This window comes from Lutra lutra, chromosome 10, assembly GCF_902655055.1.
Source record: "Lutra lutra chromosome 10, mLutLut1.2, whole genome shotgun sequence".
In the NCBI taxonomy this organism is placed as follows: Eukaryota; Metazoa; Chordata; class Mammalia; order Carnivora; family Mustelidae; genus Lutra; species Lutra lutra.
Genome location: NC_062287.1, coordinates 40,795,539 through 40,823,247, shown reverse-complemented (window position 1 = coordinate 40,823,247; position 27,709 = coordinate 40,795,539). Strand labels below are relative to the sequence as shown.

Below are 27,709 nucleotides of genomic sequence, written 5' to 3'. Positions count from 1 at the left end.
AGTCCTGATTTTGTGCTCCGTTGCTCCGCCGCTTGCCGGGAGCCGGCCCCTCCCCCTGCGGTCTATCTTCCCGTCGCTTTGGATTCACTTCTCCGCCAGTCCTACCTTTCAGAAAGTGGTTGATTTTCTGTTTCTAGAGTTGCTGTTCTTCTTCTCTTCGATCTCCCATTGGATTTGTAGGTGTTTGTAATCTTTAGATAAGCTATTTAGCTGATCTCCCGCTACCTGAATAGTCTCAGCCTGCTACTTCTCTGCCATCTTGACTCCTCCCTAAACTAGCATTCTTAATAGGAATACAAACTGTATCTGTAACTAGTTTCTCTCAATAATAAATATTCCATATTATATTCTCAACTATGCTATGGCTAATTAACATATATAATTCATTATATGATCTGTGTTATAATAGTTCTGCACTATTCCAATTAACTAAACAGATTTTTTTAATGAAAGCAGAACATTTATTCTATTTCTTGCTTCAGCTTTTAACTGTGATTTATCAAAATAGTGAACTCCTTGAAAACACATTAAAGATTTAAATTATGGACAGATTAAATCACATAATTAACTAAATAGCATTCGGAGCTTATTGGGTTTCCCAAAGTACGTTAAGGAACTTTAACCTCTGCCAGGAATAACCAATGGGTACTGGTCTGCCATAGGGAAGAATTTTTTTTTGTTTTGTTTTGTCATGTTTCATTTCCTTCTTTTAATTTTTTACTTAGGGTTAGTCTTTTCTTTACAGGCAGTATCCATATTCCAACAATATTTTACAGACCAAAGTATCACAGGAAGCTGCCTCTTGAGTACTTACCCTACTCTTAAATAGGGATCTGTATCTAACCATGGATTTCACTTAGGTTTTTTTTATTTGTTGAAATCACTGGCACTCCCATTCCTTCAGCCTCTCAATAGGGGTCACCCTGATCTCTCCTGTCACCCCTCACTAGGCTTACAAAGATCATGACATTTTTATGGAAATGCTCAGTAATGCACAAGTCAGTGTAGACTCTGATTTTCATAATTTTTTTTTTAGATTTTTATTTATTTATTTGACAGAGAGATCACAAGCAGGCAGAGAGGCAGGCAGAGAGAGAGGAAAGGAAGCAGGCTCCCTGCTGAGCAGAGAGCCCGATGCGGGGCTCGATCCCAGGACCCCGGGATCATGACCTGAGCCGAAGACAGAGGCTTAACGCACTGAGCCACCCAGGTGTCCCTAGACTCTGATTTTCAAAGTTCTTTCAAAGTTTTTTAAGGTTTTTTTTAAAGATTTTTATTTATTTATTTGACAGAGACAGAGATCAGAAGTAGGCAGAGAGGCAGGCAGAGAGAGAGGGAAGCAGGTTCCCAGCTGAGCAGAGAGCCTGATGCAGGGCTCGATTCCAGGACTCTGGGATCATGACCTGGGCCGAAGGCAGAGGCTTTAACCTACTGAGTCACCCAGGCGCCCCTGTTCCCAATTTTTGGAACCTGATTTTTTTCAACTATAAAATTAGGATGTTTATCTCCACCTCACGTTTCTCATCAAGGTGTAGGTATTTCAGTTAAATGAAATAGGTGAAGGGGTTGTCTAACTTTCTGTCTATAACCTGGTCAGGTGGGGCAGATAAACACTACAAATTCCAGCATGATGTTGCTTTGTTTTAAAGGCATTTCTTTAATAGAACGATTATTTCTTTCCATAATATTCCCAAACTTCCAGTTACTTCATATACAAATACTTCTACTAAAAGATTATCAGTCCTCTTTGGAGTCTCCGAGGCATTAAGCCTCCTTGAGATCTATCTTTAGTCATATTTTCTCCCAACTCCTTACCAGGAAAGGCATACCTTATTATAAATTTTAAGTCCTACAGCCTCTTAAAAATATTTCTTTGAACCAATGGAGATTACATTTATTGGACATCCTACACATGGGTAACACAAACTGAATGTTGTTTCATGAGAATTAAAAGCAGATATGAAAGTGAACAAGAGTAAACAAGAGAAAAACTAGTAAAATTCTATCCATATATTATAATGTTCCCATGGGAATACCACAAATGCACAAGATATATACAACCAAAATCATCAAAATCGGGAGAACTTAATTCCATATGGTAAAGAGAAATTCTTCAAAGTCACATATTCTTAGTTTATCTCTGCTTGGTTAGTGTTTTAATTTCTGCCAAGATTTTATTCCCAATACATGTAATGTGGTGATTCCTAAGTGGCATGAAAAGACATTTGTGAATCACCTGGAAGTGTTTTCTGAAACACATGTCTTGGATATTCAAATACATGCATCCTGATAGCCATTGTCTCACATCTTTTGAGAATCACTGCTCAAAATCACCCATCCCAAGAACAGGTCACTCTACCTCCTGGAGTGGCCACTTTTAAAAGCCATTAGTGTAGCCAGATTCATGGACACATGTCACACATTCAATAAGAATCAGATTTTTTTTTAGGGCGGGCAGCCCCGGCAGCGTCGGTGGAACGCGGAGGGGGCGGAGGGAGTCCGCAGCGGCGGCGGCTGCAGTAGAGAAATGGCGGAGACCGTGGCGGACACCCGGAGGCTTATCACCAAGCCGCAGAACCTGAATGATGCCTATGGGCCGCCTGGCAACTTCCTCGAGATCGATGTGAGCAACCCGCAGACAGTGGGGGTCGGCCGGGGCCGCTTCACCACCTACGAAATCAGGGTCAAGACAAATCTGCCTATTTTCAAGCTGAAGGAATCTACCGTTAGAAGAAGATACAGTGACTTTGAATGGCTGCGAAGTGAATTAGAAGGAGAGAGCAAGGTTGTAGTTCCCCTGCTCCCTGGAAAAGCGTTTTTGCGTCAGCTTCCTTTTAGAGGAGATGATGGAATATTTGATGATAATTTTATTGAAGAAAGGAAGCAAGGACTGGAGCAGTTTATAAACAAGGTCGCTGGTCATCCTCTGGCACAGAATGAACGTTGTCTTCACATGTTTTTACAGGATGAAATTATAGATAAAAGCTATACTCCATCTAAAATAAGACATGCCTGAAATTTGGTGAGAAGGGGCAAAAAAACAAAAAACAAAAAAAACAAAACAAAAAAAAACACACCTCTCCGTGACTATTAATGGTTCATACGCACCAGTGAAGAAGTTCTAACTAACTCTCAGCATGCCGCACAAAAACTGGTATAACATGCCCTTGGTATACTAACATCCATACGCTCAGTTTGGTTTGGTTTGGTTTTGGCAGTTGACAAGAAGTTAATTTGCTTTAGTGAAAATCCCTCCGTCCAGCCTTTCTATATAAATAGCTCTTCCTTGCTGTTTTAATGTGGTCCCCACGATCGCCTCGCAGACCTGTTACTCCAGTATAACCCGCAGTGTCCTAACTAAAGTTACTGACTTGGTCTTATCTGCACAGTTTTTGTGTCCTGTTTGCTTCTTGAATCTGATTAACTAGAATATTTCTCTTATCCTTTTTAATATGTGATGTCCCTTGACCTAATTTATGTGTAGAAGCACTACACCATTGGTTTCCAGTCCCCTGTGTGTAAGATACACACTTGTGTGCAGAAAGTCTCCCTTCAGGCTTGTAATACCCTTCGCGTGGAAGATTAATGAGGGAAATCTTTATATTCTGTATAAAAACAAAATCAAATTTATATACTAAAATCATTTGTCTAAAATTTTAAGTTGTTTTCAAATAAAAAATAAAAAAGCAAAAAAAAAAAGAATCAGATTTTAAAAAATCTTATTTTCGCTCACTATAATCCTTATCTATTGCTATGTGACAAATTATCCCAAAACACAGTGGCTGAAAATATCCATTAGTTTACATTTTTCTGTGTCAGGAATCTGAGAGCAATTTAGCTCAGTGGTTTGGATTTAACATTTCTCACAAAGTGCTGGGCTGGGCTGCACATACCACAAGTTTAATTGGGTAGGGTTTTGCTTCCATGTCCATTCTTACATCTCTTGGCAAGCCTGAGAAAATTTACTTCCAAGCTCACTCATGTGGATCTCTGTACATGACTATTTCATGACCTGACAGCTGGTTTACACCAGAGTAAGGCATCCATGGGAGAGCTAGAGAGAGCTCCTATGACAAATCAAAGTGTTTAGATAGTCTAATCTCACATATGACAGTCTATCCCTTCTCTCATATTCTATTAAAACTCCATTCACCTTCAGAAGGAGATTACACAAGGACATGAACACCAGTTTGGAATCAGTGGAGACCATCATAAAGGTTGCTTACTAAATTCAGCTCTTAGGACATTTTTATGTGGTAGGATAAATACCTTAAAATTAGGAAAATGGTGGGATGCCAAGGACTCTAGGTAATAGGAAGCTGCATCATGTGAGACTCTGTCATAGTTAATAACTATATTAACTATATGTGAAACTTGTTGTGTTTGTGCTTCTATGTCTGATGATGCTTGGTCCATAACTGTCAGGTTCATTTTTCTTTTTTTTTAGTCCTGAAAGTCAGTTAATCATTTGTCCACAATTACTTTTCATGATTTTTTTAGGTCCAAGCTGAAATACTGAATAACCAAGCCATTTTTATATGAAGGTGAAAAAATTATGTTTGGATGATTATAAAAATATTTTCTCTCTCATGCAATAGGAGCATAGATGTAAAATAATTGTTCTTAACCAAATAGAACTAATTTCTTCAAGTTCTTTTAATTCAGTTTCTTTAAATCATCTCATTATCTTAGATCATAAGTCTCTTATCAACAAATAGAACTGACTAGGAAATACTTAAGCATGAGTTATGTGTCCCACCAGTTGTTACCAATTGGACTATAGACAGCTATCCTACATTTAATTTCCTCAACTGTGCAAGCAAGATAAAAAGAGTAGTTTAACCTACCCTTACAAGGTCATAGAGATTTTCAAACAAGACAAAGTATATAAGAACATATACTATAAGGACATCACATTTTTTGAAGATACAATATTAACAATTATTTAATTAGCTCTTCCTGTCTGAAAATTCCTTGGAAAAGTTCTAATCAAGGCATGACATTATTTGGTGACTTGCTCAGTGGGAAAAATCCCTAATTCCAAAAGACTTTTGCCAAAATCTATCAGTAATATTTCCCTAATTCTGTGGTTCTATGAGGAAGAGATACTAGTTAAAGTTAATAAGAGACCAAAAATCTGAAATGGAATACCCAAAGTGAGATGGGTACAGGGGTCATTGGAAAGCAGAAACATATTCCTTAAGGATACAGGGGACACAAGTGTAAGCCTACGGTATTCCCGGGAGTGACTTGAAAGGTCCCAAACTCTCATCTCTGGCTGATGAAGTTGCCCTGTGCAGGCATGAATTGAAGACTAAGTCAGAGTTATTAACAGCCTCAACATTGGTGGGGTTGCTCAGTACAGTAAATCTAACGGGTTCAAGGGATTTAAAGAAGTCTCTCCCCAGGTATTACCCCAACACTAAACTGAGATGGAATTCAGTGACTGTACAGAAGAACAGACGTGGATTTTACAGAATATTCAGGCCTGACGATAAACAAATAGCAGCATCAACAAGAAAAACGACAGCAACACACAGTTAAAATCACCAAACTCAGGGTAGGGGGCTGATTTCTAGAGTAGCAATGTTTATATTACTTTTTCCAGCCTTGTTGAGATAAAATTGACCTGTAACATTGTACAAGTTGAGGGTATACCGCATGTTGAAAGGATACATTTATATTGCAAAAGGATTCCCCCTAGCATTAGCTAACACCTCCATCATACCACACATTATTTTCCCCCCTTGGGTGGTGAGAGAATTTAAGCTTTACTCTCTAGCAACTTTCTATCTAATATATATTATTAACTAATCATCATGCTATACGTTAAGTTCCCCAGGACTTTTTAGTCTTATAACTGTAAGCCTGTACCCTTTAATCAACGTCTCTCCATTTTCCCCACACTCAGCCCCTAATTACCACCATTCTAGTTTGTTTCTATAAGTTCAAGCTTTTTTAGATTTCACATAAAAAGGATATCATATGGTATTTGCCTTTGTTTGGCTTTTTTCACTTGTATTATGTCTCTAAGTTCCATTCATGTTGCTGTAAATGGTGAAATGTCTTTTTTTTCTCTCATGGCTGAGTAGGAACCCATTGTATAAACACCGTATCTTCTTAATACACTTTTATGCACTGGTGGATGCATATGTTGTTTCCATACCTTGGTTATTGTGAATAATGCTGAAGTGAACATGGAGTGCATATATCTCTTTGATATCCTGTTTTTGTCTCCTTTGGATATAAACCCAGAAGTGAGATTGCTTGATTTTTGGAGCTCTCTTTGTGTTTTTCTTAAATAAATCTCCATACTGTTTTCTACTGTGGCTGTACCAATTTCCATTCCCATCAACAGTGTTAAAGGGGTTCCCTTTTCTACACGTCCTTGCCAACACTTCCTTCCCATCTTTTTAATCATAACCATTATTACAGATGTGTGATGATACCTCATTGTGGTTTTGATTTGCCATTCCTTGTTAATTAGTAATATTGAGCATCTTCTCATATATCTATTGGCCATTTATAGGTCATCTTTGGAAAAAGTGGCCATTAAGTTCCTCTTTGAACACTTTTTTTCTTCCTTGAACTTTATGATTTTAGGTCTTATATTGAAATCTTTATTTTTAATTCGGCCCTGTTTCATTCTTTTGCACATTGCTATCCAGTTTTCCCAACCCCACTTACAGAAGAAACTGTCCTTTCCCCCTCATATATTCTCAGTACCTTTGTCAAGTAACTGACCACATACACATGAAGTTATTTCTAGGGTCTCTCTACTGTCCAGTGATGTATGTGTCTGTTTTTATGCGGATATACTACTTTTTTTGGTTAATATAGCTTTGTATTATAGTTTAGAATCAGAAAGTGTGAGGCCGCTGGCTTCACTCTTTCTCAAGATTGTGTGGAATGCTATTTTTTAAATGTTTCTGCTACCCAAAGCAACTTAGAAATTCAATCCCTATTAAAACTTCACTGGCATTTTTCACAGAAGTAGCAAAAATCATAAAATTTGCATGAAACCATGGAAGTCCCCAATGTTTGAGCCAAAACATTTTATTATTTAAAAATGTCTATTTTCAGGGCATCTGGGTGGCTCAGTGGGTTAAGCCTCTGCCTTCAGGGGCACCTGGGTGGCTCAGTGGATTAAAGCCTCTGCCTTCAGCTCAGGTCATGATCTCAGGGTCCTGGGATCGAGCCCCACATCTGGCTCTCTGCTCAGTGGGGAGCCTGCTTCCCCTTTCTCTCTGCCTGCCTCTCTGCCTACTTGTGATCTCTCTCTCTCTCTGTCAAATAAATAAATAAAATCTAAAAAATAAAAAAAATAAATAAAAATGTCTATTTTCAGCAAAAATGCATTTTTGTATGTAATTCTTTACTTATTTAAAAGATAACTACATAATGTAATAAGTATAAAACTGTGTTAAAGGGATTATAATGCATAAAAGAGTCATTTGCATTGTAATAATAGTGCCAAGAAGAGAAAACAGTTATTTTGGAGTAATTATTTAATATATTAGTAAAATTAAATTGATATTAGCTAGAATTAGATAAATTGATGTTAAGACATAAACTATAATCCTCAGGGACACAATTAAGAAAATATCTCAAAATGCATAATAAAAAATTAAAATAGTATGTTATGAATTTCTATTTAATAAAAGGGAAAATAGAGAAACAAAAAATAAATAAGGAACAAAAATAGCGTAATAGTAGCCATAAATACCAAGGATCAGTAATTACATTAAAACGTAAATGGAGTAAACACTATCAGTCTGGGTTCTCCAGACTGATACAGTCTGAAACAGAATCAATATCTACTAAGACACATTTTAAGGAATTGGCTCCCATGATTGTGAGGACTGGCAAGTTCAAAATTAGTAGAGCAGCCTGGCAGCCAAGTAAGTCAGGCAAAAGCTGACGCTGCAGTCCAGGAACAGAATTTCTTTTCCAGGAAACCTCTCTTTTTGCTCTTCAGAGCTTCAACATATTGGATGGGGCCTATCTATATTACTGAGAATAATCTTCATTTTAAAAATCAATTAATTGTAACATTTACAAGATAACTACACAGCAACAGCTAGGTTGGTGTTTGATTAAATACCTAGCCAAGTTGACACAAAATTAACCATCCCATTTCTACCCTTGTTAACTTGGGACCACATGTATCTCCTTAAATTACGCTTCATCTCCAAATGAAGGCAATACTTCTGCTTAACATGAGACCAATATCCTGTGAACAACTGAAAAAGTACTGGCCCCAGAGAAAGTACCTATTTATTCCAGTAAGAACAAAGTGCTTATATTTTCAATATAGAAATAGTCCAGTGTAATCAATCTGTTACCAGGTAGGTGGCTGACTAACTCAGAAAATGATGCCATACTGGAAACTCAATGTTGGCTTCTGCAGGCAGATTAGGCAAACACCAGTTGCAATAGCCAAGTCAGTGCCGGTGAGTGGTTCACGGGTTCATGTTCCTGAGCGCAGATATAACCTTCATTTGTGCCATCATGCATACTTTCTTCTGAGCCCACTATCACTGACAAAAGTGCCTGGCAGAAAAAATCCAACTGGTATGCACAGAATAGCAGTTTATTAAAAACTTTTTCTGCAGAGGTAACATTTTTTTTTAATTTTTTATTTTCTTATAAACATATAATGTATTATTAGCCCCAGGGGTACAGGTCTGTGAATCACCAGGTTTACACCCTTCACAGCACTCACCATAGCACATACCCTCCCCAATGTCTGTAACACTTTTTTGAATGTTCACATGAGACAAATAACCTCACATTCTTTGCCAATTCAGAGACGTCCATCTACATAGATCTTTTTGAGGCCTCCTTGTCACCCATTTTCTAATCTTGTTCCAAGTACCTGAAAATTGAGCCAAATCAGAGGTCACAGCCTATAAATCAATACACACTCATACATCTGACCACTTCTTTTGGAGAAATGAACTAGGTATATTGCTCAAGAGTCTACCAACAGGGAGGAATTCCCTCTACCACTTCAGGGATGTTCCAGAAAGAGACTACATTGCTTCAGTTGTCTATTATGGGGTAGAGTTTGCATACCGTACAGAACCATTTGTAAGATCTTTAACTGGGCCCCAAATTTCTTTCTTAGTAAACTATAGGGAACTCTCAATGAGGCCACGGATGCAGGCTGGGAAAAAGAGAAGGCAACAGGAGTGGGGACCATGGACATTTGGGCCATTTCCTCATGCAGCCTACTGGTGTATTCAGGGCCTCATATGTACAATTTCCATTTGATGATGGCTTGTTTCTAGACCCATCCAACTTCCGTGATAGACATCTCAGATTTTATGGTAATTCGGTGACCCATGGTTAAACATTCAATCTCTACTACAGCCCAATAGCCAGTCAGTTGTTTCTTCAGAGGACAGTAGTTATCCACAGAGAAAGCCAGGACTTCACTCCAAAATCCTATGGTTCTGTGCCATGATTTATTGATAAGGTACTGCCAAAGGCTCCACAAACAAAATCCGTATTTGATACTGACACTTCAATCATCCTTAGACCTGCTAGGTCATTATGGACCAAGTGAAAGAGAATTTTCCTGGCAGCCCAGACCTGTTTTGGAGCCCTTTCTTGCTCTGTGTCCATTCAAAATTATAAGTTTTCAGGTCACTAGATAAATGGACAGGAGTAACACACTCTAACACTCCAACACACTCCAATGAGGACTATGATGCCCCCCAAAATCTAACTAACCCACTAAACATTGTGCCTCCATTTTCACTGTAGGAGGGGCCAGATGCAATAACTTATTCTTTGTCTAAAAGGGATATCTCAAATTGTCCCATACCACGGGACCCAATGGCATACAAATGTCTTTCCAATAAGTAGAATAGTTGCTACTTCTTGCTCACTCAGTCCAATTAGCATCATATCAGGGGAAACATAGTCAAGATCCCTCTGAACTAAATTATTACATACACCAAAGGAGTCAATATAGCCATGAGGTAAGAGAGTGAAGTTTTATTTTTGCCTCACCAGCTGAGCAAAAACGGCTTCTGGTGGTTTTTACTAACAGGTATCAAGAAGAAAAAAAATCACCTTCCAGATAAAAAGTTACATACCAGATAGCAGACGATGTGTTAATGTGCTCCAGCAATAAAGCAAAATCTCTAACAGGAGCTTCACTTGGACTCACCACTCGTTTAAGTTAGTGATAATCTTTTTTTTTTTTTTTAAAGAGGCTGATCATTCTTTTTTTTTTTTTTTAAGATTTTATTTATTTGACAGACAGAGATCACAAGTAGGCAGAGTGGCAGGCAGAGAGAGAGAGAGAGAGAGGAGGAAGCAGGCTCCCTGCAGAGCAGAGAGCCCGATGTGGGGCTCGATCCCAGGACCCTGGGATCATGACCTGAGCCGAAGGCAGAGGCTTAACCCACTGAGCCACCCAGGCGCCCCTAAGTTAGTGATGATCTGATCATTCTCGAAAATCTGTCTGCTTTCTGCATAGGCCAAACAGGTGAGTCAAATGGGGATGTGGTAGGAATCACTGCCTTCAATTCTTCAAGTTCTTGAGAGGGACGCTAATCTTTGCAATCCCTCCAAGATGCAATATTGCTTTATGTTTTCTATTTTCCTAGTCAGAGGCAGTTCTAGCTGCTTCCACTTCCCCTTTTCTACCACAAGAGCCCTCGGTCCACAAGTCAGGGAACCAATCTATGGATCTTCCCAGTTGCTGTGTTCATTCCCCTTATATATTCTAGAACTAGACATATAACTGCAGGATGGGTTTGGGTAATCCCTGGACCCACTGTGAGATGGACTTGAGCTAAAAGTCTACTGATTATCTGAAGTTCATAAGTCCCAATTCTGATTGTTGGACTACAGTAATGTTTGAACTGTGTCTCAAACAGGGGTAGATGGACAGCTTCTACCAGCAAGAAAAGCTGAGTAGAGTTTAGTAGTACGTTTCCTCTTCATCAGAATCTGCCCATGTGACCCTACTCCAATTTTGAAGACCCCACTCCTTCCAAACCAATGACCTCATTTAACAGCATACATGTTGTAATGCTGGGAAATTAATTTGCATTGTAATTCACCCATTCACAGAAAAGTGTGAATTTGTTTAGAAACAAATGACTATTTGTTTCTATGGCTATAGAAACAAAGCTATAGCTTTGTTTCATGGCTATAGGAAACAAAGTTTTCTTTCAGAGAAGACATTGAATTTTCAGGTCATTTATTTTGAGCTGGAGCTGATAATATGAAACCCTGAACTCACCCCCACTTTTTCCCTTACTTTTTTCTGGCACTATTAGGATCAGCCACCGATATCCATGTCCCCTTTATCACTGAAATAGAGTCATTACTTCCATTAAATCAGAGAAGATCAGAGAGCCAATTCCAAAACCCTGGGACCAATTCAGAAAACATCCCTGTTAATTCTGTTCCTCTAGAATTACTCTCAGTACCAAAGTCTATATCCCACTTCAACCCAAAGGAAGAAATTAGATAAAACAACACACACACACACGCACACACACACACTCTGTGATGCTGCTCCATGTGCTATGCAAAACAGGATCTATATTTAAAGACACACCTGAGTTGAACGTTTAAAATATATCATGTAAACAGCACACACACAAAAAAAAAAAGCTGGAGTTGATCCACAGATGTTACACAAGATAGACTTTAGAAAGAAGAGACAAAAGAAAAAAAATTTCTTACTGAAGACACTGAATAGCATTTAAAAAGGATTAATGTGTAAATATCACGAAGACAGAATTAAAAATATGTATCACTGAACAGGAGAGTCCCAAAATAAAAGAAACAAATTGGCAGAACTGGAGGGAACAGAAGTAAACATTAATCATTGGAATACCATGCTTTCCTTAATGCAAAGAACAGGAAGGGAGTAGACCAACAAAGAGAAGACAGGAACAATGCTATAACCATACAGACCTTATGTTAGACCAAAAGAATAAGCCCTAATAAAATTAAAAGTATTAAAGTTACACCAATCATGTTCTCTGAAGAGAATACAATTTATTTAGGTATGAATAAGGGAAGGAAATTTTGGACATTCACAAATACGTAGAAAGTAAACAACACCCCTCTGAAGAACCAAGACATAAATGATGAAATCAGATGGGAAATTAGAAAATGCTATGAGAGGACAACAAAAACAAAACATACCAAAGGTCATAAATGCAGCCATACATGTTCAGAGTGAAATTGATAACTTTACGGGCCTATGGTAAGATGAAAGGACTCCTCTATCAGTATCCTAAACTTCCCTTCTAAGCACCAGGAAGCACGAGTGAACTAAACCAAGTGGAAGATACTAAATATTAGACTGAAAATACCTAAAGTAGAAAATAAAACTGAGAAACTGAATTGAGAAATCAACAAAACTGAAATTTAATTATAAAGATAAAACTTACCTATGGAGCCTAAGGAATAACACGGAGGACATTGGAGAAGAAGAGAAGTGAGTTGGGGGAAATTGGAGGGGGAGACAAACCATGTGAGACTGTGAACACTGAGAAATAAACTGAGGGTTTTGGAGGGGAGGGGGGTTGGGTTGGGTGAGCCTGGTGGTGGGTATTAAGGAGGACACTTATTGCATGGAGCACTGGGTGTGGTGCATAAACAATGAATCTTGGAACACTGAAAAATTATATATATATTATATAAAATATAATATATATATAATATAATATATATATAAAATATATAATATATATAAAATAAAAATTATATATATAAAATTATATATATATAATAAATATATAATTTTTCAGTGTTATTTTTCAGTATATATATTTCAGTATATATATTATATATAATATATATATAATTTTTCAGTGTTCCCAGATATATATATATATATATATATATATATATATATATATATATAAATTGGCAAAACGTTAGTTATACTAAGCATAAGAGAAGACTCAAATTACTGAAATCAGGAACAAAATAGAATATATCACTACTGACTTTATTTTTTTTTTAAGATTTTATTTATTTATTTGACAGACAGAAATCACAAGTAGGCAAAGAGGCAGGCAGAGAGAGAGGAGGAAGCAGACTCCCTGCGGAGCAGAGAGCCCAATGTGGGGCTCAATCCCAGGACCCTGAGATCATGACCTGAGAGGAAGGCAGAGGCTTTAACCCACTGAGACATCCAGGCACCCTTATCACACTGACTTTAGAAGTAAAATCAGCATCATCGTCCTTCACAGACTCTTGCAAAAAACAAAACAAAACAAAACAAAACAAAATAACAACAACAACAACAAAACACAGAAGAAGTGGGGGAGGACATTTTCCAAACCATTCCAGGAAGTACATGATACCTGATAACAAAACAAACGTAACACAAGAAAAGAAACTATGTACAAGTGTCTCTTATATATATAGATGCAAAAATTCCCAACAAAATACTAACAAACCAAATCTAGCAGCACTTTTATTTATTTATTTATTTTTGAGAAAGGGGAACCTCTCTCTCTTTTTAAAGGTTTTATTTATTTGAGAGAGAGAAAGAGTGTGCAGGCAAGTGCTGGGTAGGGGTAGAGGCAGAGGGAGAGGGACACAAAGCTGGGCTCAATCCCAGGACCCTGAGATCATGACCTGAGCCCAAACTAAGAGTCAGACACTCAACACTTAACTGAGCCACCCAGGCATCCTCAGCAACATATTTAAAAATTATATTATATGACCAAGTGGGAGTTATCTCTGGAAGGGAAGGTTATTCAACATCCAAATAAATAATAAATAAAAGCAATATACCAGATTAAGAGAATAAAACACAAAAACATGTGATACCTAAATAGATATAATAAAGGCACTTGATAAAATTGAAAACAAATTCATGATAAAAAAACATTTACTAAACCAGAATTAGATGGGAGATTTCTCAACCTAATAAGGGGCTTCAACAAAAAACAAAAACATCCAACGTCATAATTAATGATGAAAGACTAAATACTTTCTCCCTCATATAAGGAACAAGACAAGGATATCCTTATACTGAGGGTTCTAAAGAGGATAATTAGGCAGGAAAAAAGAAACAGAGTCATGGGAAATGGAAACAAAGAAAGAAAATTACCTCTCTGCTCACATGATACTGATCTTTTGTATAGAAAATCTTAAGGAATCCATACACACACATTAAAAGACTATTAGACTAATAAGTATGTACAGCAAGCTTGCAAAATACAAGATCAATACAGTCCATTATATTTCTATGCATTGTTACTGATAAGTATTCTTTCATGAGGTCTGGAGCAGGGGACTGCATTCAAGAGCTCCTGTGTGTTGAATCCAATGAGCTCCCTATATTTATAAATCAACTTTTACTGGAATACAGTCATGCCCATTGATTGACATATTGTTTATGGCTTTTTTCCTGTTACAGTGATAGAGATGAGTACCTGTGACAGAGATTTTATGGTCTTCAAAGCCTAAAAATTATTACTATATAACATTTTATAGTAAATGTTTGCTGTCTTGTTGGGTCTAGGGTCCAGCATTTTTGTCTCCCAAACAGATGACCAACTTCAAATAGCTCCCACTATACATCATTTGTAAAATGTTTTAATAAAAGATAGTAAGGTATCATCCTAGATTGGGATTTCATGGCTATTTTCTAAAGTAATCTTAAATTATTCTAATAGTTCTCATAATGTGCTTATTAATTCCATTTTTAATTTACTTATCCATGCACCAAATATTTACTGAATGACTAGTATGCCTATGACTTCCTTAGGAGAATCTGTGTAATTAAATATATTATTGTTAGTGTTTATTAAAGAATTTGCATTCTAACGGAAGAGAAAAAGAGTAAAACAATTTGATATGTGTCTGGTAGACACACTCCTAGGGAGGGTATGGGACTATAGGGGAAAATGTAAACCAATTCCTGAGCAAGGGTAAGGAGTAAAGGAGATCTCTTAGAGATAACAGCAATGAACTTGAACTTGGAAGAACAGAAATAGCAAAAAATGTTCTTGTCACATTGCAGAAGAAGCTGTTCTGGAAACAGAGAATATGTGTGAGACGGGGAGAGAAGACCACAGCCAACTTCAAGTTGTAAGGGATAATTGAGATAGTGGGGATATTGGGTGAGGTGAAAAGTACTTTAGGCAAAAAACAAGTAAGACCTGGTGATGATTATAAATGGGAGATGAGGAAAAGAGATATTTATGATAACTGAGGTTCTGATCAGAAAATCTGGTAGGTGGGTTGTGACTTTATTCACACAGATTGGGAATGCAGGGGAAACAAGCTTGTAGAGACTAGGAAGATGGTCAAGGGGTAGAGATTTGCAATCAGAAGGTGAGTTCTAGAGAGCTAAGGCTAGCACTATAATTAGAGTTAATGACACTGCATTTTTTAAAAGATAGGGGGGAAAAATAAAAAAGCTTGCAGAACAGGAGCACAGTTTCCTATTCTTATTCCAGGGCTCCAGACTAACCAAGTACATGTCTAAGTGGAACAAATGTTTTATATTTAGATTCATTCATTTCTTCAAAACATATAATGTGCCATATACTACCAGGTCTTGGAGCAGATAAATAGAAACAGACTATTTTGGCAAAGATTAAACTAAGCAAGTAATTACAATATGTTGTGATAAATCTCCCATTTTTTAATGTTAAAAATGATATTCTTATGGGTAAACGTCCAGAGCTTATATCATCCTCCTGCTCAGTACCTTTTTTTTTTTTTTTTTTTTTTTTTTGGTGGTTGGGGGGAGTCACAAGCTTTTGCAGAATCTTTTATTCTCAGACATAGAGGACCCTCAGTTTTTTGTCACTTGACAAGTAGAGAATTCAAAGCCCCTACCGGTAAGAGGAACAATAGTTATTGTTTTAATACAGAGTTTCTCAAAGGCAAAAGTCAAATGTGCTCATCCTCAAACTGCCAGACCCAAGCAAGACGGCACTGAAAACCTTAATGTCAAAATTTAGTAAACACCTCAGTAAGACTTCATGGATTTCTTTGCACTTGCTTGTATTAACTACTATTGTTTGAAGTATTATTTTTATACTCTTTTGCTATTATAACTTTTGTATCTATCAAGGGCTATAATTAATGACCTCACGTGGGGCAATAATAATGGGCTTTGAAATTTAATGCAAATGAAATTCAGAATATTGATTACTGCGATAGAACATGTTTAGGCTTATAGACAGGGAAAAAGGAAACAGATGCTATAAAATTTTAATTCTCCACCTTTTATTTATGGACTACTTAAAAGTCCTCTGTGAACCAAAACTAAGATCTGATACTAGTGGGTCTCAGAGCCACCTTAAGTTAATGCTTCCTTTGATGAAAACAATATCATGCCCTCATCATGACATATGCCAAAATAATAGTTTCTATACTGTTTTGATACCCCTGAGAAATAGGAAAGGAGAAACAGAAACTAGCTGAAGAAGGAAATTTTGGATTGATGCCTGCCCTGACAGTTATTAACTATCAAGGTTCTGATTGTGGGATGGAAAAAAAAATTAAAACCACTAGATCTAAGGTTATCCAAAGATAAGATGAATTGTAGGCTGCCCTCGCTAATGTGTACATCCTCAGAGGCCCTGGAAATCCAGTTAGTAACCGTGGGTCAGTGAAGATGAGCACTCTCCTTGGCTCCACAGAGGTCATTTGTGTTCATCCCAACTTATTAAGGTTGGATAATGATCAAACCAAAATTTTCTACAATGAACAGCCTCAAGAACTGCATAGAATACTTACACTCCAGAGTGTTCCCTTTTCCCATGTGCAAGCAAAATTATGTTTGTTATATAAATATTAATAAAAAGAAGTACCAAAGAAATGAACATAGAACCTAATGTGAACACTATCATACAGTATGTGAAAGAAAATTATGTTCACATACAACGTATGTTCAGCTATTTCCAATTATTACCAGCATAATTCAAATGAAATTCGTAACACCTTATCAACCAGTCAAAATAAATATGAAATCCCTAAGTAACTTACGTTGTTATATATTTTTATTACAAGTTTTGCTTTAATATTTCAGAATGTAATGGAATTCTAAAATAGTGGAGAATATAGGTCTTTAATCAAAACACTGAATACAATGATGGGCATTGAAGCTCTAGTCAACTATGGGGTAAACTGGTAGAAGGAAGGAAAATTTCTCCATAACCCTAACTCCATGCCATATGAGTACATATGCCTATTTAAACTACCTCTAAGGCCAGTCCAGCCTAGCTTCCAATAATTTAGGTAGGGAGGCTGAGAGAAATAGGTCATAACATGGTTTTATTGTAAAACTTTGTCTTTTCAAAGGAACTTATTTAATGATAGAATAATATTCCTGTATACAAAAGCCCTTTTCTTTCACTGGTAATCATCAAAAGGGGGAAGACTAACTGGAGAAATGTGGATCCCATTCCTTTGTAGGGAGAATGGAAATCTTAAGGCTTCTCATTTTTCAAAACATGTCTACAGAGTTTATCAGTAAAGCCCTTTACTTTCCTTGGCATTATGCAAATATGATTCCCTTACTCAATTAGAGTCTTCTAGAACCTAAAAATAGGATAAAATATAAAAAATAAAAGTCTTCATATTGCCCTTGCAATGTAAATAATGCTAATAATGATAATCACAAGAACAAAGGATGGTTACTTTCTTTTTCCTCCATACATCTACTTTAATGACTGTTACTAACAGAATAAGTGTTACTATATTATACTTCATGTATATGTGATAAATAGCAAACAGCTCAGCCTCGTGTTAACCTATTGCTATGTGTATAAAACATGCATGCATGAATAACCAAACTAAGGTGTAACCATACAATGGAAAAAACTCAGCAATAAAAATGAATAAACCATTGAAACCTGAAATAGCATGGATGAATGTCAGAAGTATTATTCTGACTGAAACAAACCAGATACATAAATAGTAGATTATGTGCTGTAGGACTTAGGTCATACTTACTGTATGTTCACTTAATATTCTGGAAAATGTAAAACCCATATGGACAAAAATCTCTCAATGGGTGCTAAAGGTTTGAGGAGGAGACTGACTATGAGAGGATACAAGGAAAGTATTGGAGATTGTGGCCAAACTAATATTTGTCAAAATTTATAGAACTGTGAGTCTAAAAATGAATAAATTTTATTATATATAAATTATATGTAAATTAAGCTGGATTTACAAAAAGTGGCCTTATAGAATTAGGGCAGGTGTCTGTTTTGCTTGCTTTAAATATGCAATGGACATACTGAAGATTTGTAAATATGCTTGTTAATGATACTACTGCTGATACTGGTGATGATTAGCATCCTACAAGGCACGCTGGGGGAAACGGAGATCTTAATAAGAAACCAACTGAAGTTTGTTTTTTCCTACCTGAATACATTATTTTACAATTTCAGGGGCTTTGGTTTAGCTTAAATTCAGTAGTGATTCAGGCTGGTGTATACACCTCTCCTTTACGTCCCTTTCATGTAGGGATACTGTAAGAACGCGGATGTGGGTCACTGCTTTCACTCTGACCTGTTCTGATGCCTCTGACACTCCCCAACACAACTTTCATTTTTGCTTCTAGCCATGTGCACCTTCAACTAGCCCCAAACTAGTGGGAAATAAAAAGTCATAGTCAGCTATAAGGAAAAACAGATGAAAAAATTGATCAGCATATAATCACAGGCTTGACAAAATCTCCCAGTTTTAACAATCTATTTTTATGACAATTAATTTTTAATAAATGTGGAGGCTTAGATGACCTTCTGGGAGTTGTATGGGAAGATTCCTCTTTCAAATAGTTTGTCATACTCCCAACTTGATTTGCGATGCTATAACACTATTTCTGTTTATGTAATGGGGAAGTGGTTACATTTAAATATTTTTTGTGTTGTCTGACCATGAAGTACACTGGATATTGTTTATCCAACTGAAATAATAAATTTAAAGAGGACGGGAATGAAATCAAAAACAAACAAACAAACAAAACAAAACAACAACAACAGAACAAAGGAGGAGATGGTTTCTGAAGGAAGTTATGCCATTAGGAGAAAGCGCTAAGATTTTGAGAAGAAATGAAATCTGTAGGTTAAGGAAAATTATCTTTTCCTACTCCTAGAACTAAGACTGTCTAAGGTAGATATTAAGTTGTGTTTTAAAAATGTAAAAAACAAGACCAAGAGGAGTCAAGAAATATGTTAAAGGTCTGAAAGATTTTCACTAAATGGTTGCTTTTACATCTAGTCATGCAAAACCCACCTTCAAATGCGCTTAGGTGACTAAAAATAAAACCAAAAAAAATTTAACAAGAATATAGATCTGCATCTGAACGCATAAACCCTTAACCTGCCCACTTCAAACATGACCAGAACAACCTGCAGCATACAAGATGCTCCTTTAGTCTGGGTCTCATTCTTAATTAGATTGGAATCAAAGTCTTTTACAATAGAATGACCTTTAAAATAGGATTTCTGGTACCCACCAGATCCACTGAATAGCAAGTTCCCAATATGGAGCCAGGGAATCTGTTTTACCAACTTCTCTACCCCTCCACCAACATAGAAACACCAGGAAGACACTCACACACTTAACAACCAGGAACAAGCTGGTGGCTGATAGTCACTAACTTCATTTGCAAGGTAAACTCTAGTTTTGATTTTTTTTAGATATATAATATACTAAGGAGGAGGGCTCTAAGCAGTGCTTCAGGCCATTTTCTGCCTACAGTGATCTGTCTACTGGCACAATCTACACTGTCACATTCATTTAGCATTTAGTTCCTTTTATTTAGCCACAATAGACTCAGTCTTTTAAACTTTGCTGTTATGACCTACACATCTGCCTATTTGATACCATGTCCAGTTCAGACCACCTACTTTTTCATAAAAGCCGCCAAAACCTCAGCAGAATGACTTAAGGCACATAAAAATCCGTGATCTGGGAATAAAGAACATTATTCCTTTATATAAAATACCAAAATTGTGAGCCTTCAGCCTTTTTTCCCTTTTGTTATTTAAGAGAACATACTGATATATACCAGCTGAAAACTTTTAAAGCTCTTTTAATCTTATGCTTTGAGAATGATCTGCAAATTCCAATACCAAATTTATGTTGCCCTTATAAATGCCAAAGAATTTCTTAGAGATACAATCATTCTGACACTGATGTTCTACAGATAATTCCTGGGAAGAAACTTAAGATATCTATCTGAACATGTTTAAATTACCTTTTTAGGAATTTTGTTCCACTGAAGGATGGAGTTACACTTTGAGGGTTTTTCTTCAACAATGAGATAATTTGCAAAAAGGAAAAAAATTAAATAGACATTGATACAATATAAACTCCCATTCTAGAACATACATCTCTGCAAATAACCACACATGAGAGGATGACAGAATGTGGTTTACTATACCAACAAAAAGCACTAAATCATTTAACCCACTTGAACCTTTTATCAGTCAGAATAGGCTCCATAATTCTCATGTTGTAACAAATATTCCAAAATTTCAGTAGTTTTGAAATAACATTTTTCCTGTATGATAAATGTCCAATGAAGGTTTGCAAGCAGGCTCTGCTTTCATAATCACTCAAGGATGCAGAGTGATGGGGACCCCCCAAGTTGACTGATGATTAAAGCAGTAAGTTGGGAATGTAAATTTTGCAATGACTATTAAAACTCCTAGAAACATAAGATGTGCATCTCTTCTGCTCACATTTCCCTGGCCAAAGTATATCAAGGGGCCCTTGGGAGCAGAAAAGGGCAATCCTAAAATGTGCTCAAAGAAGGGGAGCAGGAATTATGTGTTGAACCATAAGACTATTTCTGGCCAAAGACCATACTTTAAGAGTCTGTTGAAGAGCATCACATAATTATAAGTCTCTGACTGTGACACAGATCTGGTGAGACAACCACCAAGGGACGTGCTAAGTTGCAAACAGAGAAGCACATGTAATGACCTAAGTCATCTGTGACAGGGAGGTGAGGTATAAAGGTGACTCCACGTGCAAAGCCCATAGGTTAAGTATTCGGGGGGAGGGGGTAGATGGACCAAGCTTAGAAACTGAATGGAAGATGGAACTTGTAGCATTTTCCCTCCCAATTCATGGTCAAATATAGGAAATGTCTAGAGCATCTTGGATTTCAAGTAGTGGCATAGTTGAAGTGACTGGACACTGAGTAGGCTATATTTAGTACATCTTTGTTAATTATCACACCAGTGCTATGTAAGCTCAACATATTATAATGAATTTATTAAGTAATGATGACAGTAGTCACATTAGCATTCAAAACAAGAACTTAAAATAATGTAATAGTCACTTCAAAATCAGGACTAGCTATTTCTAGACTTAGATTAAATGGTAGTCAAGGTGATGCTGTTTCATCACTGCTACTAAAGTGCAGAGAGTGACATTCCCATCTATGGGAATGGTCCTTTTCCCCACTTAGGAACAAGTAAATGTTGAATGACTGAGGCAGGTGAAGACCTGTAAAATGTGGTTTTAACATTTTAAAAATTAATTCATAGCTATGCTTCAGTGGTCATGCAACAGAAAAGATTGCCCTTAAAAATACCAAAAAATTAAAAAAAAAAGTCTCCAAAATAAAGGTATAATATGAAGGCCTTAGAAGAAAAATTGAAAATTATCTTTCTCTTCAGTCTCACTTCTACCTCAAATCATTTCACATAGGAAGCTCAATATATCTTCTTCACTAGACTGAGGACTCATTAGGATAGGGATTATGACTTTTTCTGTATTTCCTCCGACCTACCTGTATTTTTTTAAAAGTTTTTTGTTTTTTGTTTTTGTTTTTTTGGATAGAGATGGCAAGTAGGCAGAGAGAGAGGGAGGGGAAGCAGGCTTCCTGCTGAGCAGAGAACCCTATGCGGGGCTTGATCCCAGGACCCAGAGATCATGATCTGAGCTGAAGGCAGAGGCTTTAACCCACTGAGCCACCCCGGTGCCCTGTATTTTTTTTAATAAAAAGAAGTAGTGCTCTTTTTTTCTTTACTTTGTGGCAGGGACATTGACAAAGACTTCTGTGACTTGCCAAACAAGGAAAATGTGGTTGAAGTGATATCATGTTACTTCTGGGCAGAAGCTTTAAGAACCACTTTGGGGTTTACTATATCTCCTCCCTCACTATTGCAATAAATCGTAATATTCCAGACAGAGACTCTACTAATCTGGGTTCCAGATGAAAATAATATGGAACAAGGCCTCAGGTGATGAGCAATGGACATGTTGGAGAAGTATCTTCTGCTCTTGTAAGCAATTAACATATTAGCACTGCTTGAGAGCTCAACATAATCTAACCTAGTCCTGACATACACAGTATATTCAGAACAAAGCAAAGGGCTTCACAAAATCAACAAAATGCTATCAAGAAAAGCAACAGTTGAAATAAATTCCACAAACTAAAGTTTATGACTTTTTAATGTATAGACCTAAGTTTAGATTCTGAATAGAAAAGCTGAAGGTCTGAAAAGTTGAGTCACTTGATCAATTTCACAAAGGGACTTTGGAAATCCATGCTCTTTCTACTCTCCCAAAGGTCATGGAGGTATACTCTTACTTTGCATAAAGGAAAGCTGAGTTTGGGAAAACTAATTGGTTACTTCCTAGTAAGTGAGCTCAGTTAACTCCATATCTGGTGTTAATTCCACTGCTGTAATAAGAATTCCTTTGCTATTGGAAAAGGGACTTGAAATTTATATTCTAGAGAAGTAATACAGCTATGTTATCCTAGGCTCATACTTTGCATTCTCTGTGAATTTAAACCTCAGCTCTGTCTCTTAGTAACCATATGAACATAAGACACATGCATATAAAATGGGCATAAACATAAGACCCCAGTCCACTGAAAGACAATTCACAAATCTTAATCTCTGCCCTACCTTTTCTATATAAGAATCTTTCCTGATAAAGAAGAATATAGCCAAATATATGAGCAGTCACAGTTAGAAACAGGCCCCCCAAAAAAGTGGGTGACAAAGTCTTCTTTTCTTCCTTTGGCACCCACTCAGCAAAAAAAGCTGTTGCCTTATGATATTAAAGTTCAGATAGGCAGATTGGATTAAATAGTCTCCTTTTAACATTTCAGAGGTGTTGGAGAAAAGACAAACCTTCTACTTTCTCTCCTATATTAAAAAACCAAACTCCAAAATTTTCCTGAATCCACTCCCGGTTAAGGAAGCTGACTGACAGGACTCATAAGAATTTGAGAGTACCGGGCGCCTGGGTGGCTCAGTGAGTTAAGCCGCTGCCTTCGGCTCAGGTCATGATCTCGGGGTCCTGGGATCAAGTCCCGCATCTGGCACTCTGCTCAGCAGGGAGCCTGCTTCCCTCTCTCTCTCTCTCTCTGCCTGCCTCTCCGTTTACTTGTGATCTCTCTCTGTCAAATAAATAAATAAAATCTTTAAAAAAAAAAAAAAAAGAATTTGAGAGTACCTGCCAGTGACGTAGCTAAGTCAGAAGGCTGTTTCAGACTGAAGATTCACAGTCTGTCATTCAGGCTCTACTCACCAGGGTTCAGAGAAAATGAGAGATGCTCTAATGGGTTTACTGACCCCCACGGAGATCAAAGGTAGTGGGTAACTTGGCCAGACTTTCTTCTGTCTTTCCCAGAACCTCTGCCCTTCAGATGATATCCATCTGAGCCCATAATCAAGGATTTGGAGGGCTTGAGTGAACTTTGTTATAATCCTGAAAAGCAGAAAAAATATTCCACTTAAAGGGAAAAGTTATTCTCCAAAGGACTTTCAATTTTCGTATTCTCTTGGCAACCTTGCCTAGCTTCTATACATTCTACAATCCAGTAATGTAGCTACTTGACATTTACAAAAGAGGTCCATGCTATATCATGTTCCTCCCTCTGGGAAGATTTATGAAACTGCAAGAATGTCTTCCCCCATCATGTCTAAGAGAATACTAGAAATTACAAGTTATTATGTTATCTATTAATTCTCAGTGAAAAAAAAAATCAGCCCTAGTTTTTAATCTCAACTGTCTCTAGTATAGCATTTGCTTCATTTGGATGAGACTGGGACTCTGCCATTGCTCCATATTGGTATACGCCTGAGTCTCCCCATTGCTCAGGCCTTTCCTCTCTGAAGTTAGCACTTCAAACTCTGCAGAAAGTAAATATATCTGCTCTCTAAAACTTCCCCACTTTGCAGGCAGAAGAAGATACATGGGTTATTTAACTCCCATTTCTATGCCTACAAAAATACAACCATCTTCTACTTGATCCACAGTGGGAAAATATCTGATTTATCTTTTGCTTTTGACACTAAACAGGAAGGCTTCAAGCCAAGTCTTTCATTCTGGTAAATGCTGATCTTTCATTGGAGGAAAATTCTTTTTTGTTAATGCTATTCTAAAACTCTCACCCCTGGAAAACTGGTTCAACTGCTGACCAGGCTGAGAAATATCAAGTGGTTTCCATGGTGGCTAGTAACCTAATGAAAAAGAATCAGTGGGCTGCATTTTGGTTCAGCAAATCAGGTCAGAGAGAAAATAACCTTTCTTTTCTGTATGCTCCAGTCATTTTAGTTCGGACCCTACAATCTTTACGTTATTCTGAAAGATTCCATTGTTAAGCACCGGAGAATCTCTGTCACTTTCCTATAAGACTCCTCTATAGACTCCTACAGTCCCAACAATGCAAGAGGGCTCAATAATTTATGATGTCTACTTTCTTTGCCTCCAACAATATATGTACGGAAATTCAGATTAACTTTCCCCCCATCCCACCCTAAGATATTATGGTATTTTTTTTTCAGGTGGCTAACTCATTTTGTTTGGTGCTAATGAATTAAGGGTTAGGAGTTCAAACCCATGAGTTGGTTAAGTTTGCTTGTGCCTCAAGTTCCAGACACCCTGCATAGAATGAGACTCTGAATAAACCACTGCGAGTGGACAAACAGCCAAAAGTACATGCTTTCCAGATGTAAGGTTAATAACTTCATTTATATGCATAAAGAGAATCATTAAGATGTTAAAATCTTTCCATGAATCGATGGTCTCAACTGTTCTCATAACCTGTACATAGTTCAACCCTCTTAAAGCAAGGCATTTTATTTTCTGTAATTATAGACTGGGAAGTCATCTCAAGAGGTCTTTGGATCTGGCTCCCTGCCTTCTAACAGGTGAATCTGAATTTCATTCATTGCTTAGTTCACATTCCTTTTGGAGATGGAGAATAACTGGTAGACATTTTCTTAATGTCCTTCAATATTCTTAAAGGCAATAAAGTCACTCCTTTGTCTTTCCATCTCATTAATCACAATATGTAATCTTTAGAATTCCAACTACATATTGTTCAGTGTATTTTGTTTATCTTACTTTTCTTCCTGAGTTCATAGAAAGTCATTATAATAAACATTACAGTTTTTCTTTCTGACCTTACTCTACAGTGACCCCACAGAGGGGCACGAAGCAAACTCTGGAGAAAGTGATTTAAATGTGTCCATTGGATTATTAAAATAATTTTTGTACAATGAATGTCACTTTAAGGCATTCATCCATTTATATCCCATTATTTGCTTCTCTGGTGATTAAAAATAGTATCTTTAATAACCTTAACATTTCTTAATGAAATTGGAACCATTTTATAATGCAGCTGCTATTCATTTGCTGCAAAGACATTTCCACCAACAATCATCTTTGACCCAAAATAATGGGAATGATTTGCCAAATTGGAAACAGTAGAGGGTGGTGGCACATGCCCCTTTAAAAAGGGAGATCATTCATGGTCCAGCTGCACTTGATTTAAAGGCTCCCACAACTAAAATATTTGCCTGAGGATTGAGTCTTGGGTGAGCATTATTTGCAGAATGAACAAAACAAAGTCCTGATCTGTTAGCAACATAGATAATTTGACCAGCAGTATTACAATGCTATTAAAAAGAATCCTAAACAACCTGAAAATAAAACATTAAATACTTCAAATGGGATGATAGGACAAAAAATAGAGAATGGTCCCTTTGAGTGCATCAAAACACTGAGTATATCATAAAAGTAAGGAGTGATCACTGTTGCAGATGGAAAAGAGTAAATTGGTCAGTAACGTCTAAAAATGAACTTCTGACAGGAAGAGAGGAGAGAGATTAAAAACAATAGATGTATCAGTCACACAAGAGCAAAACCCAGAATCTGAATGCTTGATTTCTTCTTTTACCTCCAAGGAGAGCACTACTTCACAGTTTTCCAACGAGAACGAGAGAATCTCCTGGGGCTACATTAGAAGTTAGATTTCCTCAGTTTGCTTTGGTTCACAGGCAAAAAGGGATCTCATGGACCTCAGCTCAAAAGGTAATATGGGCTTCATTGTTGTAGCCAGCTAGTGGGCCAACATGTGGCACTTTTCAGGTTGTCTAATTCTCAGTTTATGTAGAGATGGAAAATCTGCCTGGGCCATCATTTTTATTACATTGTTGAGAATTTGATGACAAATTTGCAGATGGTTTAAGGCATTCTAGAGCTGTTCCCATTGTTGACATTAATGATTCCTCGAAATCCATTCTAGTGGTCTAATTAAAATCCACATGTCTGTCAGGATAGAAAATATTAACTAAATGCAATTGAATCAGAAAAGTCTTCTTTGCAATAAACCATGGGCCCAGATGTGCACTGATGAGTAGACAGGAGCAGTTAGGGAAAAATCTTACCCTTGCTTTTTTGCTCTCCTTCAGAGTGAATCCTTTTGCATCCCTCCTGCAGAAGCAACAGCATTTCTTCATGCTCACAGCACTTGCATAGATTTGAGTTGCTCACGTAATTTACATGAAAAACATCTTTCTTAAAATTCAGTGGGTGTGTACAGTACAAAGAGGGCTGCATTAGTCAAATTTTTATGCACTCTAAAGGCTGAATCAAGTGTTCTCTTTTTAGAGTTCCTGTTAGCCTATAGTGTTATATTAATTTCAGGTGTGTGATCTTGTGATTCAATGCTTCCATACATCAGCCCATGTTCATCATGACAAGCAACACCTTCTTAATCTCCATCACCTCTTTCATCTTGTTTCACCCACCTTCCTTCTGGTAACCATCAGTTTGTTCTCCATAGTTAAGAGGCTGTTTCTTGTTTTTTTTTGTTTTTTTTTTTTCCTTTGGTCATTTGTTCAAAGTCCACATATGAGACCCAATGGTACCTGCCTTTTTTCTGACTTATTTCACTTAGCATTATACTCTCCAGCTCGATCTATGTTGTTGAAAATGGCAAAATTTCATTCTTTTTAATAGCAGGATAATATTCCTGTGTGTGTAGGGGTGTGTGTGTATGTGTGTCTATCTGTTCAACTACCAATGGAGACTTAAGCTGCTTCCATAATCTGGCTACTGCAAATAGTGCTGCTATAAATATAGGGGTTCATATATCCTTTGGAATTAATGGTTTTTTGGGGGGTAAATGCCTGGTAGTGCGATTACTAGGTCACACAGAGTAGTTCTATTTTTTTTTTTTTTAATTTTTTGAGGAACCTTCATACGGTTTTCCATAGTGGCTGCACCAGTTTGCATTGCCACCAATAGTGCACAAGTGTTCCTTTTCCTCCACATTCTAACACTTGTGTTTTTGATTTTAGTCATTCTGATAGATGTGAGGTGATATTGTAGCTTTGATCTGCATTTCCCTGATGAGTGATGTTGAGTATCTATTCATGTGTCTATTAGCCATCTGGATGTCTTCTTTGGGGAAATGTCTATTCATATC

The 27,709-nt window shown here is 37.0% G+C and overlaps 1 protein-coding gene across 2 annotated transcripts; it reads left to right on the top strand.

Moving 5' to 3' along the window:
* Window positions 1-2,455: 2,455 nt before the first annotated feature.
* Window positions 2,456-3,626, top strand: LOC125079999 (sorting nexin-3-like). Of its 2 annotated transcripts, XM_047693768.1 has the most exons (2): window positions 2,456-2,623; window positions 2,690-3,626. In XM_047693768.1, exons 1-2 carry the CDS (start codon window positions 2,528-2,530, stop codon window positions 3,014-3,016), a joined length of 423 nt encoding a protein of 140 aa, XP_047549724.1. In that variant the 5' UTR covers window positions 2,456-2,527; the 3' UTR covers window positions 3,017-3,626. The 2 variants fall into 2 exon arrangements, with proteins under 2 accessions (XP_047549724.1, XP_047549723.1); XM_047693767.1 differs by having other exon boundaries at window positions 2,456-3,626.
* Window positions 3,627-27,709: the final 24,083 nt, after the last annotated feature.